The 15,750-nt window shown below is 40.4% G+C and overlaps 1 protein-coding gene across 1 annotated transcript in view; it reads right to left on the bottom strand.

Moving 5' to 3' along the window:
* Positions 1–1,263: 1,263 nt before the first annotated feature.
* The window catches only part of ODAD2 (outer dynein arm docking complex subunit 2), a 187,581-nt gene continuing 173,094 nt past the window's right edge, over positions 1,264–15,750 (bottom strand). The window contains exon 20 of the mRNA XM_059404994.1: positions 1,264–1,724. Coding sequence (XP_059260977.1) covers positions 1,611–1,724 — 114 coding nt within the window. The 3' untranslated portion in view covers positions 1,264–1,610. The remainder of the gene's footprint in view (positions 1,725–15,750) is intronic.

Raw genomic sequence — 15,750 nt, 5'->3', positions numbered from 1 at the left:
ATTTATTTATTTGACAGACAGAGATCATAAGTAGGCAGAGAGGCAGGCAGAGAGAGAGAGGAGGAAGCAGGCTCCCCGCCGAGCAGAGAGCCCGATGTGGGGCTCGATCCCAGGACCCTGGGATCATGACCTGAGCTGAAGGCAGAGGCTTTAACCCACTGAGCCACCCAGGTGCCCCTAATTTGTGATTTCTGAGATGTACCTTTAATGTTCGTGAACCATGGTAAAACAGTTACTTTAACATTAGAAACATGTTGAAAGTTAAAGGATTTATACTATTATTTAAACTCAGTTCTTTTTGTTTTGTTTTGTTTTTTAAACTCAGTTCTTAATTAGAATTAATTACCTTGTTCCTATCATCTTCTATAACCTCTTCTGAAAAGCAGAGAAGATGAACTGGTGTTTTACAAAACCTTAAAATGCTCAGAAATGTCTAATCTTTTTATCAGAGAATCTATCAGTACTATAATTTTCATCCTGTACAGGCTTTTCATTTCATACAAATTATTTACATTTAATTCAATTAAGTTTATGATCCTCTGCAAATTATGACAAACATAGACAGTACTTAGTAATTTTTTAATGAAACCGCATAGACTGCTCTTCAAAGAATTAACCGAAATTGTCAGTTTATGGAACTGATGCATGCAAAGCTATTTTCCTGGCTAGTACTGGATACTTTTGGACAGTCAGTTCCCAAACATTTTAGCACACCGAGGTTACATAGGCGATTCTTTTAAGTGGCCTCTAATGTTTCCATAACCTGAAAAATGCTATTAATATTTTGTGGCCACTTTAAAAAAAGGTACTTGGTGTGCTAAAAGCAAGTTCAAAAATTCAAAGCAATTTTATGTGAAGTAATATTATCCTTAGAGCAGCATAAATTAATTCTTCAATAAAAGAGTTGGTCAGTCCTGTGAGGGAAATAAAACATAATTGTTTATGCTTTGTCAGTCTAAAAGTAAAGATCCCACTCATTGCTTATGTTTTTGTGATTTGCAGTATCTGGTACAGTGACAGTCACACATTATCTTCTCTAATGTTTGATAGGATGACCTCAGGATGATCTTTCTAGGTCCCGCTGCTTGACTCTAAATTCTATTTAATAACAGTTCGTGAAATCAGCACGTCTCCTTAGCGCTCTCCCGTGGGTTGCAAGTGATCAAACAGACAAAACCGTAATGACAGAGCAGTCAGATAGGTTTAACAGAAGGGGAATTCTTAAGACATTCTTGAATGACTGTTGAACTGCACACTGGGAAAGCCATATCTTTTATTAAAATCATCACAAATACAAAAGTATCCTCCCAAATAAGTATATGTATTGTACACATATATTCTCAAATTCTTGGAAAATTATCACAAATTTATTGGTTTTACATTTCTTTATATGGCATATCCCTAAAATATTAAACAGGACACAAATACCTATGCAATTTGTGGGTGAATAGCACCCTTTGACTTTTTAGTTCCTGTGTTTTCATCCAGACGTTTATCTGTTTGTAAAAAGCATTTGCTAGTCAATGCTTCCTGGTCTAGGCTCCCTGGCCATGGGACTGCCTGGTTCTCTGTCACGTAAAATTTGGTAGCTGTTAACATCTGATCACATTTCAAGTGTATCTTGCCTTTTCTGTAGCAAGAGCCAGTCTGCGTATGTTGGATATACAACCGGCAGCGGCTTCCTGGAGGTCCTGGTCTGGCGACCCAACCATATCCAGCAGAAGCTGTGACATGTAAAAGAGGATAAAAAGGGAAACAAGTATAAATTAATTAATTAAATTAACCTCAAGGCATAAAGTTAGGCTTTGAAAACAATTTTCAATATTAAATGTCTTTTAAAAGTTACCAAAAGAGAAAAAGCACAAGAAATTCCATTTAGGGAAATGCAAATATAAATGGTACTTAACCAGGTGCAGGGATTTCTCTTGAAACACTTACCTTTTTATTGGTTTGGAGCCGAGCTAGACCTGTTTCTCCCTCTTTTTTTTTTTTTTTTTAAAGATTTTATTTATTTATTTGACAGAGATCACAAGTAGGCAGAGAGAGAGGCAGGCAGAGAGAGAGAGGGAAGCAGGCTCCCCCCATGGCGGGGAGATAGCCCCGCTTGATTCCAGGGCTTGATCCCTGCTTGATGCAGGGCTTGATCCCAGGACCCTGGGATCATGACCGGAGCCAAAGGCAGAGGCTTAACCCACTGAGCCACCCAGGTGCCCCAGCACTTTTTTTGGGGGGTGGTCATCTAACTGCTCTGGATCCTGCTTTGAAATTTCTCTTGCATTCATTCTTTCTGGCTTTTCTGCCTCCAGGCCAAGCGAACAGCATACCATGCCTAGACTATTAGGGTGCACCCTTAGATTTAATTTCTCTGTATTTCAACCCACTTGATCATGTCACAACCTAATTATGTCAGTCCCCTAAATGCACTGACTCCCAGGGCTAAATAACTACAGCCCAGTCTGTTAACGTGTCCTTTAAAGGATATTTGTGCTCTGGCCTCAGTTTACCTTTCTAGCCATGCATCTTTCTCTTGCTGTATCCTGTACTCCAAGGTCACATACTTCCTCATTTCTTTTGTCTTTGTTGATGCCATCCCTCTTCCTAAAAGTCTCTATCAGCCTCTTCTCTGACTTTCTAAATTTTATCCATCTTTCACAACCTAGTTAACTTTTCCACAAAGCCTCAATTGATTTCCCTCAAGTAAGATTACTGTATCTCCCTCATCAGAACTCTCCCAGCAGTTTACTCAAATGCCTGTTACTATCCTTGTATCTTCCCTTTTATTTTATTTTTTTCAATTTTTGTTCTTTCTTTATTTAAGTAATCTCTACACCCAACGAGGGACTCAAACTCATGACTCTGAGATCAAGAGTTGCATACTCTGCCACCTGAGCCAGCCGGGGCACCTCTATATCTTCTCTTTTAAACCCAGATATTTGGATTAATGTTTTCTGTCCTTTTGATTGTAAATTCTGAAATTTATAATACCATACTGTGCCTGATACACAGTGGATGCTAAATGTCATAAAAATGAATTAGAACTTTAAAAATCTATCACTTAAGATTCCGATGAGTGGGGCGCCTGGGTGGCTCAGTGGGTTAAGCCGCTGCCTTCGGCTCAGGTCATGATCTCAGGGTCCTGGGATTGAGTCCCGCATCGGGCTCTCTGCTCAGCAGGGAGCCTTCTTCCTTCTCTCTCTCTCTGCCTGCCTCTCAGTGTACTTGTAATTTCTCTCTGTCAAATAAATAAATAAAAATCTTTAAAAAAAAAAAAAGATTCCGATGAGTGGTTCTGACAAAGGATTTGAACATTTGAGTTGTATATTTTCCACACAGTACCATTTGGGTACAAATGTTGATAGTGAAAGAAAAGGATGACTTGACAAGCAAAGACATATTGTAAAGAGAAATGTTGTGAAACCTCTTAAATATGGCGGGATTAGGGGTTGGACTTTCATTCTGTAGGAAAGGAAAAGAAGTTATTTAAGCACTTCAATCAGGAGAGTGGCATGGTCACGTTTGTATTTTAGAAAGATAACTTTCACAGCACCAGGCAGAGTATGGAATGTAGAGAAAAGAACTGATGGATCCTGCAGCCCTTCAGGTCAGAGGTGATGAGGACTGTATACGGGAGGACCCAGGCATAGTGCAGCCAGAATGAATTTGAAGGACATTTGGGGGTTAAACCATTCAACAAATGGCCCAAGGATACCTGGTTATCCAAATAGAAGAAAATAAAGATGGCAATCTCCCATCATACACTTACATCATGTCCAGGTGGATTAATGGTTGAAATAAGGAAGGAAAAATATAAAACATTTGGAAGGTTATAGATAAGAAAACCCTGATAAAATTGAGTTACTGAAGTATGTCTGGTTTCTCAGGTCCTTGACCTCCTCATTGTCCATGATGTTCACCACCCATCCGCACCCCACTTCCAGGGACACAGCCTGGTCCTTATTTTTCATCACTCTACCATTCCCATCTCCAAACTCTCTGACCACTGTTTCTTCTGTGATCTAGCCATTGAATAGCTCCTACTTGTCTTCTTCATGATCTCCACCAGTCCACTGGCCTGTATATTTTTTTCTCTAAGCATCTCCTGTCTTCTCCTCCTCAAGAACTGGTTTAGATTCCACAGACCATCTTTTCATTGGCATTCTCTTACCAGTGTCTTAAACCTCCTCATGACATCCATCTGGCAAAACTGTAACTGTAAATGTGCATAAATCCAGCTCTGTTTTCCTCCCAATCCACCACCAATAACTGAGCCCTCCTGGAGGCAGGCAGATGAATACAATATAAATCCAACCTCTACTCGATTTTCATCACTGCTCTACAGTTTAAATATATCTCTCTCTAAGTACGTCACTTTCTTACCCTTGTCAAGGCCTATTTCAAGTCTTCTTCATTCTTCTCCAATCTCCAACTCTTCCTTAAAGCTCCCATTCTCAACAGATAATGTGGAAGGGTTCCTTCATAAACTTGATAGAAGTCATCAGATAGGAATTACTCCAACCAAATCTGCAACACTACCTGCATCTTACCACACTTTTTTCTTCTTCCTTCCAGTCATAATGGATATTTCTTACTACCCGAGGTTCACCACACCACTTGTGTTCTCTATCCAGTCTCCTCTTTAGGACATTTTACAACCATGTACCAATTCCTTCTTACTTTATCTATAACCTCTCTCTTCTACTGATTCCTTCCTGTCATCATTTAAACCACGTCTTTGTATCTTAACCAACCCACTCCCCTGTTCCCACCACCACTGTGATTCCTTTTCCTTTCTTCATATCAGGATTTCTTTATTTTTTAAAAATTGTTATTAAGAGAGAAGGGGTGGGGGCAGTGGTAGGAGGAGACAGAATCTTAAGCAGGCTGCATGCTCAGTGTGGAGTCCCATGCAGGCCTCCATCTCACCACCCTGAGAGAGTGACCTGAGCAAAAATCAAAAGTGGATGCTTAACCAATTGAGCCACCTAGCCAGACATCTTTAAAGTGTTTTCTGGACTCTCTCTCCAGTCATAAGTTCTATTCAGCTCACTCCAGGTTGGCTTTTGACTTCATCTCTCCACTGAAACAGCCCTCTCGAGGTCATCAAAAACTTTCATCTTGCCAAGAACAGTAGACATTTTTTACTCATCTTATTTGACGCCTTAACAATGTTTGATATAACTGATCATTTTCTCCTTTTTGAAATGGTCTATGCCATTGGTTTCTTATATCACACTGTCCTTATACCCATGTGTCCTCATCTTTTGACTCTTCAGGGATGGTTCTTTCTCCTCCTCCCCTCCATAAATTGTTAAGCTCCTTAGAACAAATTCCTCTTCTGTCTTCATTCTGTTTTCTCTCCCTAAAGGGTTTCTTTCACTACCTGCCTTCAAGTATCATTTATATGGAGTCATCTTCTCAATTTATGTCTTCACCTTAGAACCTTCTTCTGGAGAGCACACCTCATATCCAGTTCTTCTTAGACATCTCCACTAGACAGCCTCAGAACTGTCTTGAATTTAATATGTTACAGGTGAAATTTCTTTTTTTTTTTCTATCTAAACCTGGGATCCCCACCCCCCAATATTCTCCTGTATCAGTGAAGATATCACCACTTAGTTCCTCAAGCCAGAAATCTCCTCACCTCACACTCACTCCCACCTGCATTCCATCCAACAATTACCATATCTTTGCAATTCAACTGTCTACACTTACTCATTGTCAGCACCCCTATAAAGCCTACAGCAGTCTCCCCACTGTTCTTGCACCCTCTCTTGCCTGGTCCCCAATCAATCATTCGCACTGCATCCAGAGTAGTGTCTTAAATTGTGAAGTTCACCAACAAGGGGCGAAATTCTGGAGAAGCAAAGGGAATAAGACATGATCAGTTTTCTGAGATTCAAGAAAGCAAATATTCTTTTCTGAGTAAGGGAATGAGGGCTGTTTGGGGGAGCTCCTGCCTTGGGAGTTTTGCATTGTTAAAGTAATTTAAAAAGGAGGCCATTAGACAATATGGCTCGAAAGCTTTGATGGTTGATGTAAGCAAACCAAAATCTAACCCAGAGTCAACACACTTAAATCTAAGAAAATGAAACCTGAGGCCAACGAATTACAAATAGTCAACGAGCCTCTCCTATATATACGGCGACTGCTTACCTTACCTGCCAATCAAATAATTTCCTTGCTTTCCTTCTGTATGTTCTTTATTAAAAACCTTCCCCTAGCTCCTGGAGGTGGAGCACTCCTCACCACTTTCAGTTTGGTACTGCTGGTTTGAAGCCTGCCTCGGTTTACCTTTTAATAGCATTACTGAGTGTTTTGCTCAGTAACCGAAGTGTAAGATGGAGGAAATAGGTTGTAGGATTGTCGTTCATGTGAATAGCCTTGTAGTCTGAGCTGGGCTAGAAGCGAAGTACAAACAGAAGGCTACTGAGAATCTGGGAGATCGTCTGGAAAAATTAGAAAAGGAGATCTCCGTGAAGTGAGAAAACAACGTTAGCAGAATTGAAGCTCAAGAAGAAGTTGAAAAACAGGACATTAAAGTCCGCAAATGGATTATCTGGAGTTTAAGATAAAGATTTTATCTACAGATAAAGTTGTCTTGGTTATTGACAAGGTCCAGGATGTGACCATGGGAACATAGTCCATAGAAGATTCCTAGGCAATTTTATGCACACAAACATGCAGACACATACAACCCTATGAACACATTTATTTAACTTATATTCTCATTTTCTCTCTTTCTGCAGAAAGAGCAAAGGTAGAAAAATCATGAGAAGGAAGAACAGAGTAGCCAGCTCTCCTTGCTCTCTCCTTGGTGACTGTAACACGTGGCTTAGATGTCTCGGTATTGTAACTCACCCTTAAGTCCCTTTTCTAGCTTGCAACTTTTAACTCTTGATCTATAATTCCATATTTTTATCAACTTATTTGCTTATACCTCATTGTACTGTCCTATAAAAGCTGCTAAAGCAGATACAAAGCTTAGACTATTTCTTCTAAATATAGACTTAACATGGACTTTCACCCACCACTCTTTTTTCACACGTACACATTTTAGTTGTCTACCTCTCTCCTTATAACCTTCTGTCACTCTTGAGTATTGAGTATGAGCTATAAATGTGGAGATTTTGCTCCTTTGCATCATTACAAAATCGATAAAAAAGAGCAGTCCCACTCTTGACGCCAAGGGAGCCTGATATTAATACTTCTCCATTCTCAGATGGACCTCTTTTTTTCTTTCAATTCTGCTTTCCAAGCTTTAAATTGGTTCTTTAATCAAAACAAAACATTCCAATTTTTTGAGTAAATTACATAATCCCTTGAGGATTTTAGAAGAAATTATTAATAATTTCCCTTTACATAATGTATTTTCTTCTCCCTTCTCCCAAGTATATGATGATCCAAAAGAATTCATCAGTTCCCTCATTGATTCTATTGTTTTATAAATAGAGCATTAAACTCTTCCAACAGCCTGAGTCACTTTAATAGACAATATTTACCACTATATTAATTTTTTATTACAGACATGTCATTATAATGAGTAATGTGTGATTACCTGTATGCTTTTCTGGGCCCTGGATGAGGGAAGGCCTGAGGCTACATGAAAAGCTTGATTTCCACAAGCAGTTGGGATGAATTGGTTTTCTACTGTCTGAGTTCTCTGTATATGTTGTTCAGCAAGTTGGAGGAATATAGATTGCCAGTTTCAACAACCCCAGCTAATGTCTACCCCACAAGGCCAGCCTGCCTTGCTTTGGCCCTGGTCCTTGGTCTCTCCTCCAGTAGATTCTGGAGGTATCTGTTGGTATTTTTTAAAATCTAGCAAGAGGTGAAATAGAATTCTAGCTGTGAACCAACCCAGGCTATCTGAGCAGGGAACTAGACCCTTGCCTTATGCAGTTCAGCTGCTTTCTAGGAAAGGCAAACAGTAGTCAAGGAGTTGGGTTTTGAGGTCATAGCTCCTTGGATTTGTATCCTGACACTTCCACTCACTGGTTGGGTTACTGAACCTCTAAACCCGATCTTCTTCTAAGTTTAAGAGGATTACCTGCCTCTGAGGCTTCTTATGAAGATGAGTGAAATTATAATAGAGACCGTGAAAAAAATGTGTGAACACCTGTATTCATTGCTTCTTCCTGTCTTTACATCAGCAGCTTCCCCTGCTCTCCACTTCCCATTTTGTCTGACTGTTCCCGGAGCCTTGTTTGGATCTGACCATGCAGGGTGAGAGAGGAAAAACTGCAGAAGCACAGGCGGGGAGAATTCACACCAGAAAGGTGGAGGATTCCTTGTGGGAGAGAAAGAAACAACACGTAGAGGAGGAAGGTGGAGAGAGGGAAGAGCTTCCACCCTGTTTTTGAATAAAGTTTGGAAAAGTTGGAATGGGGGGGCTTATTTTAGGAGCAAGTTTAGGGTGAGACAGATGTACTGAGTATAAAAAAAGATAAGAGGATTTTAAAAGAAGTTTAACAGTGCACGATTGTGCTGTTTTCAAGAAAGTGCAACTAGGATTAAAATTGCTTTCAACTGCTCTTTGGTTGCCAGGCTTTTGTGTCTGACTGCATTTCCATGTCAGGACTAGACCACGAGGCCGCTTGGCTTCATATGGGTTATGCAGTTGAATCACAAAAACCCATGCTCCGCACAAAGTGAGAGCTCCATAAGTGGTATTCATTATCATGGTGATTATTTCGCCAGTTCTAAAGTCTGGTTCTGGCTTCTATTCCCTGGAGCCTAGCCCTGGTTAGTTTGGGAGGAATGAGGAAGCAGGAATTTGGGCCCTAAGGTCAGGCTAGCCCTGTCAGCATTTGCTGCAGTCCCCACCTCATCTCTGGTAGACCCCTATGGGCACCAATGGCCCAGGCCTCACTTGTCATCAGCCATTGCCACCACGCTTCACATGGTTCCCTTGGAAAGCAGCCCTTTGGCCTGATACCTGCCCAAACCGGACCTGCATTTTGCCCAGTATCCCTCAGATCTTGTTTTTGCTCTGTGGTTCCCCCTCCTCTGGTTTTCCAAGTCAGTTGCCTTTATCCCCAAACCCTTGATGCCAGTTATATAATTTCATATTACATAAACTAATGAACTGTGAGTGTGAAATGTACTAGTCATAATGTTTGGCAGGCTGTTGGCATCTCGGTGTTTCACAGCGAGCCTGTAGCATGTTGGCTCTCCCGGGAGTCAGCAAGATAAAGGTTGCAGAGGACAGGATCTCTTTTTTCATTCACATGCTTTACATTAGAACAGAATGTTAAATCAATGCAAGACCCTTTTTATGACTCTACTCTGTAAATGACTTTTTCTAGGACCTGAGAAACTTTTACCCCTGAACACAAGAAGAGGACTACCAAACTTTGGGGAATTAATTTAGCCTCAGTTTCTTACATGAACCACAAGGTTTCATTCTGTATCACGTGTAGTGGTTAGTAAATGTTTAATCTAAAAGCTCAACTAGTAGAACACAGCTGTCCAGTATCTTAAAGGCCTAAAGTAGAGGCAAGGGTGAAATTAAAAATAAATAAAAGGAGAAAAGGATGTCTTAGAACAGTACTTGTGGTAGGCAGTGAGAGTTTCTTCCTTTAATGTACCTGGAGTGACTCTCTGGCATCAGGCCTGTGAGTTACCTAACACACTCATACCATGTGAAATGATTTTATTAGCTACCAAGCCCACTAGGTGCCAAGCACTGTGATTTATTCATCACTAGTTAATTTATCCTGCTCTACCCATTTTCCTTAGCCAGGAACATTCTCAATCAAGGGTATAGTGTTGGAAGTGTAGAATATTCTGTGTGCTCAGGGTATGAATGGCTTGATATTTGAGAAGCGCTCCTGAGACTCTCTTTTGGTGATGTTGCTTTCTGAATTTATTGGTTTTCCTGCTTTTTATTTATAGCTGTCAGTGAATGTTACTCATTGCTTTGTTAATACACCCAGAGGCTGTGTTGATAATTCTGCTTTACAAATTGAAAAAGGATGTGCTACTTGGCCAAACCACTATCTGAATAATGTGTACTATATATGTGTCTTGGTTTTGAATCAGACTCAGGATTATATGCTTTTGTTTTTCTTAAGAGCATAGTAAGCAAACCAAGGCACTCAGAGGAGTGTTTTAAAATGAACAGAAACATTCACATAATAGACACTTGGTGCAAAATTCTGCATTTGAGGGGCAGCTAACAGAAAATAAAGAGCAGCATGTGTTTTCCAATCACTAACACACGGGGCAAGGTGAGGGCAGTTTTTAATACTTTGCGATAATTACAGAAAAGGCACTTTTCTTGGGAAGGTGACATGCAAATTGGGTAGAAATGATCTGTAGACATTTTCCAACTATAAAAACATTTTTCATATTACAAGGGGGAAAAACACCTCAGGTTTACCTTTTTGAAGTGTTTGTTCCTTTCAAAAACTTTCCTCTTTTTAATCTTTCCCTCCCCCAAACATACCCAAAGACCTTAAATTTATTGGGAGTTTCATACATACACTGAAGGAGAGCTAGCCCCCTTGCTTTCAAAGTTAATTGCATAGAGCACTTTAAAACATCATTCAAACACATTACTTTTTATAACGTTGGCGTGAACGAGGACAAGGGGAGGGGCACAAAGCATGGTTTGTGGATGAGGCTAACACGAATACTTCCTCCAGAGACAAAGGCTTTGATCTCGAGGCTCATGCCCTGACGACGCAGCTGTGACCTACGTTTCACATCCCTGGGAAGGTGAGATAAAGGTAGCATGGGGATTGCTGTCTGCATTCAATTTTTACTTTTATATCTAACAGTTCATGATTTTTTATAATATTTCAGTTGTATGAAAAATATGTACCCATTTGAGTGATAACAGATTTTCTTGTGGTTTGACTCAACATTGTTTGGGTGAACACAGACTGGAAATATGAATTTTAATTAGAGCCGGATGAGTTCGGAAATACCTGCATGCACACCAAGCTTAGCAGGTTTTCCAGAAAGATCTTGAGTTCCCAGAGCTCATTTGAACTGTGGACTGTTTTGCTGTTTTCCAGTTCACGGGGCACTGCGGTGTGGTTGTAGCACTGACGTGCAGCCCGGCAACACTTCGCACCGAGGCTGCCCTGCACAGTGGCTTCCCGGCTCTCCAGGTTGGCTGAGGCTCCACCGTGGTTTCTCTCACCGCCCGCCTTTGAGCCCCGGTAATTCATTTCATATGACAGCTCACCAGAGCCGTGGGCCTCAAAACACATTTTACATTTGCTGGTTGGGGCAAAACCTTTGATTCTGTTTGGTCAGTGAAGTGAATCAAGGGGCTTCCCTTTTAGTGGTGTCTGTCTGCCTCCCGGTGACAGGAGCGTGTGCCCTATTGACACCATCTGAGGTTCATGTCCGCAAAGCTTGAAAGCACGGCCTACTGGTTTGATCTGGTGGGGCCTCTGTGCAGATGCACGTTTACACTTGAGTAGGTTGGCCCTCGGGTTTTTCTTCCACGCTGTTTTTCCAGGAGCCTTCCAGTAAAGAGCTCTTGCGCCTGGACGTACGCGCGCACGCACCCGCGCACGCACCCACGCACGCACCCACGCACGCACCTACGCACGCGCATGCGCAGATACGAGTGCCGGACCTACAGTACTGGGAAGTAGTAAGGGGATGTATAATAAAGAGAACCCTAACCACCGTCTAAAGAATGCTAGAAATTCTAGAAATGGACAATGCCTTGATGACTGGCAGCATCAGGACATTGCAGGACCCTGCGCTCTTCGTCGGAGGAAAAGGAAACGGTAAATCTTCACGCGCCCTCCATGGAAGTTCGTGGTGTCCTTCGGAATGGCTTCAAGTTGCCCTTTGATGTTTTTCCCCCTATCAATTATAAAGAATATTTGTGTATATGGGAGTTCCATGGCTAAGAATGCTATAGAAATGGTAGGCTAGGAGTGGAGAAAAAGATTTGTGAGGATAGGGTTGTTTAGGATTGCATTTTGCTATTGGGTAGTTCAAAGTGACAATTCTCTGGAAGTAAAAAAAAAAAAACAAAAACCAAATAGTATGTTCTTATGGATTATGGAGTGTAGTGACTGTGAGTGCGTGCTTTGAGTTCATAGTCTGGGTCTGAATCCTGGCTGCTTCTAACCGTGTATGACGTGTGGTGACTCTCTCCCTGACCCCCAGTTTTCTTATCAGTAAAATTAGGATTGCCCATAGTACCTTTCTTAACAGGATAGATGTGGGATTAAATGAAATAGTAAATGTAAAAGGATTGTTCCACATGCTCATGCACGATGATCGTTGTAGTTACCACCGTTGGTATTATCTGGTATTGGAGGTTGTTGTAGGGTAGGGAGAATAAAATAAAATTATTATTATTTTTCTGTCAGCTCACTTTGTCAGCTTGAGTTCCAATCACATTGATTCAAATAAGCAATGTTGGTCTAGTTATATTGAGAATATTTTAAGAGAGGCTTGTCACATCCTGTGAAGTGAAAAAAACAAGGGAAGAAAGTACCACTAACACAACTCTGTATTCATGGTCATAGATTGATCAGTTCCTCAAATTACAGTTCCCTCCTGCTTCAGTCTCTAGTCCAGAAGGACATCAGCCCTGATGGGTAAATAAAGGCATGAAGTAGCTATTAATAAAGTTGAGATAAAAGCATTAGATATGGGATATGTTTGCAAGGGGGAAGAAGTTGGATGAATAGGGAAGTGGTTAGAATTCTAAATATTCACAAAAAGGTAAGGCTAAACTATATTATTTACTAATTTATATTATAGAGAACCAGAGTTCACTCACACCTACTTTGCTATTAGACTAATTGAATAAAACTACTCTACTTTCCTCTTGGAAAAGGTTATCCTATAAACTCATTTATGAGTCTGATCAGAATGCGGATGCTTTTTTGGTCAGGTTTTCTGCTTGTGTCTGTTGGGCTGGAAAATGTTGAAGTTAGAAAATTCAGTCTAAGCAAAGGAACATGGAGAAGACCATACAGAAATGAAATACACTCATAATATTTTAAATGACTAATATTAATCTCTTCCCCTGCCTGACTTTTCCAAGACCTGATAAGAAAAATATTTGCACCCGGGTTGTGCCTGCTCTCAGAGGAAGACAGTAAGTTGGGAAAAGATGGAGTATAGGATAAGGGCCAAGGGGAATGTAATGGGGAAGCCACCTATGATAATCCCATGTTTATTATTATCTATAATATTGTACATAAAGGAGGCAAAATTTTATCTGTAAGAATCTCAGATCAAGGGTTGGCTCACAATAACTGCTATTTGTTCGCCATTATTTTTCCAATAGAAAACATACTACAAGCACTGTCCACTTATCTTGATGCTCATAGCAAGTGGCACGTGACAAAACATGTCCAGCACTGTATTGGCTGGCATGATGTCCTCTCATGAAGAGGTCAGGTTGTTGCTACCCGTAGAGGCTGAGAGTCATGTGGGTGGCACCTCTATAAGGAATGGCAAGAGGCCCACAGGGGAAGGTCAGCAGGGAAGTCTCTTTGAGTCTCTATGAAATTCTGCTTCATTGGTAGGTTCTAAGAGTCCCTTCTGGATAAATGAGAGACAGGGCTCACAGCAGTTGGGACCCCTGGCAGGTTGTAATATGGACAGGTTACTATAGGTCCCACGGAAACATAGTAGAAGGAATAGACACTGTATTTTCTGCCTTGGGTTTCACTGTGGCTTTCTTCTGGTTATTGTAGTAGGTCAAAGAACTTTTGTGTGGTAAAATGATCTAGGACATAAAGCAGTCAGGAACTTCATCAATATGTGGTCAAAATAAAATCAAGTATGAGTTAGAATAACTCAACATTCTCTTTGAAGATTTAATGATATTGGCATAGTCACATCCCCCCGTAGCTTCATGAAATATGTGCAAAAAAGGTAAACTTAAGATTCACATGTCTTTTCTCTTACTGGATTAAGAGTTAGTCTAAATACAGAATTCTAGGTTAGAAGTAATTTTTGAAGAATTAGGAGAGGTGTTTTTTTAAATTTTTTATTTTTTATAAACATATATTTTTAATCCCAAGGGTACAGGTTTGTGAATCGCCAGTTTTACACACTTCACAGCACTCACCATAGCACATAACCTTCCCCAATGTCCATAACCCTAGCCCACTTCTCCCAACCCTCTTCTCCCCAGCAACCCTCAGTTTGTTTTGTGAGATTAAGAGTCACTTATGGTTTGTCTCCCTCCCAATCCTATCTTGTTTCATTTATTCTTCTCCTACCCCCTTAAGCCCCCATGTTGCATCATCACTTCCTCATATCAGGGAGATCATATGATAGTTGTCTTTCTCCACTTGACTTATTTCACTAAGCATTGATACCCTCTAGTTCCACCCAAGTTGTCGCAAATGGCAACATAGTATTTTGGTGGCTGCATAGTATTCCATTGTGTATATATACCACATCTTCTTTATCCATTCATCTGTTGATGGACATCAAGGTTCTTTCCATAGTTTGGCTATTGTGGACATTGCTGCTATAAAACATTCAGGTGCACGTGCCCCTTTAGATCACTACGTTTGTGTCTTTAGGGTAAATACCCAGTAGTGCAGTTGCTGGGTCATAGGGTAGTCCTATTTTCAAAATTTTGAGGAACCTCCATGCTGTTTTCCAGAGTGGTTGCACCAGCTTGCATTCCCACCAACAGTGTAGGAGGGTTCTCCTTTCTCTGCACCCTTGCCAGCATCTGTCATTTCCTGACTTGTTAATTTTAGCCATTCTGACTTGTGTGAGGTGGTATCTCATTGTGGTTTTGATTTGTATTTCCTTGATGCCAAGTGATATGGAGCACTTTTTCATGTGTCTGTTGGCCATCTGGTGGTCTTCTTTGCAGAAATGTCTGTTCATGTCCTCTGCCCATTTCTTGATTGGATTATTTGTTCTTTGGGTGTTGAGTTTGCTAAGTTCTTTATAGATTTTGGACACTAGTCCTTTATCTGATATGTCTTTTGCAAATATCTTCTCCCACTCTGTCAGTTGTCTTTCGGTTTTGTTAACTGTTTCCTTTGCTGTGCACAAGCTATTGATCTTGATAAAATCCCAATAGTTCAGTTTTGCCCTTGCTTCCCTTGCCTTTAAATACAAACAATTATAAGAACATACTATGAGCAACTCTATGCCAACAAATTTGACAATCTGGAAGAATTAGAAGAGTTTTGAAGGCATTGCTCCATTTTCTTCTTACTTCCAGTGTTACTGTTGAGGAGGCCAAAGTGTTCCCAAGTTTTGGTTTCTCTTGCTCACTATCTTCTTTTTCTCTCCTTTCTCTTTTGAAGATTATAGAATCTTTTTATGATTATTATACTTAATGTCCTAAAATTTTACAGTGCTATATCTTGTGATAGGTCTGCTTTTATCCATTTTATACAGGACACCTGATGCACGGTTTCAGTCTGGTAATTCATGCACTTCAATTCTGGGAAATTCTCTCAAATTATTTCATTTCATTTCCTCGTCTCCATTTTCTCAGTTACTCTTTGTGGAATTAATATTCTGAAGTTAGATCTTTTACACTGGTTCTCTCATTTTTATCTTTCCTTTCCTATTTTCATCTCTACCTTTTTTCTCAACCTTGTGAAAGATTTCTTTTTTTGTCTTTTTAATTTTTATTTAAACTCTACTTAGTTAACATACAGTGCAATATTGGTTTCTGGAGTAGAATTCAGCAATTCATCACTTACATACAGCACCCAGTGCTCATCATAATAAGTACCCTCCTTAATCCCCATCACCCATCTAGCCCATTCCCCACCCGCT

This window comes from Mustela nigripes, chromosome 6 (assembly GCF_022355385.1).
Source record: "Mustela nigripes isolate SB6536 chromosome 6, MUSNIG.SB6536, whole genome shotgun sequence".
NCBI lineage: Eukaryota > Metazoa > Chordata > Mammalia > Carnivora > Mustelidae > Mustela > Mustela nigripes.
The sequence above is the reverse complement of the archived record's forward strand: the minus strand, read 5'-3'. Positions and strand labels throughout refer to the sequence as shown.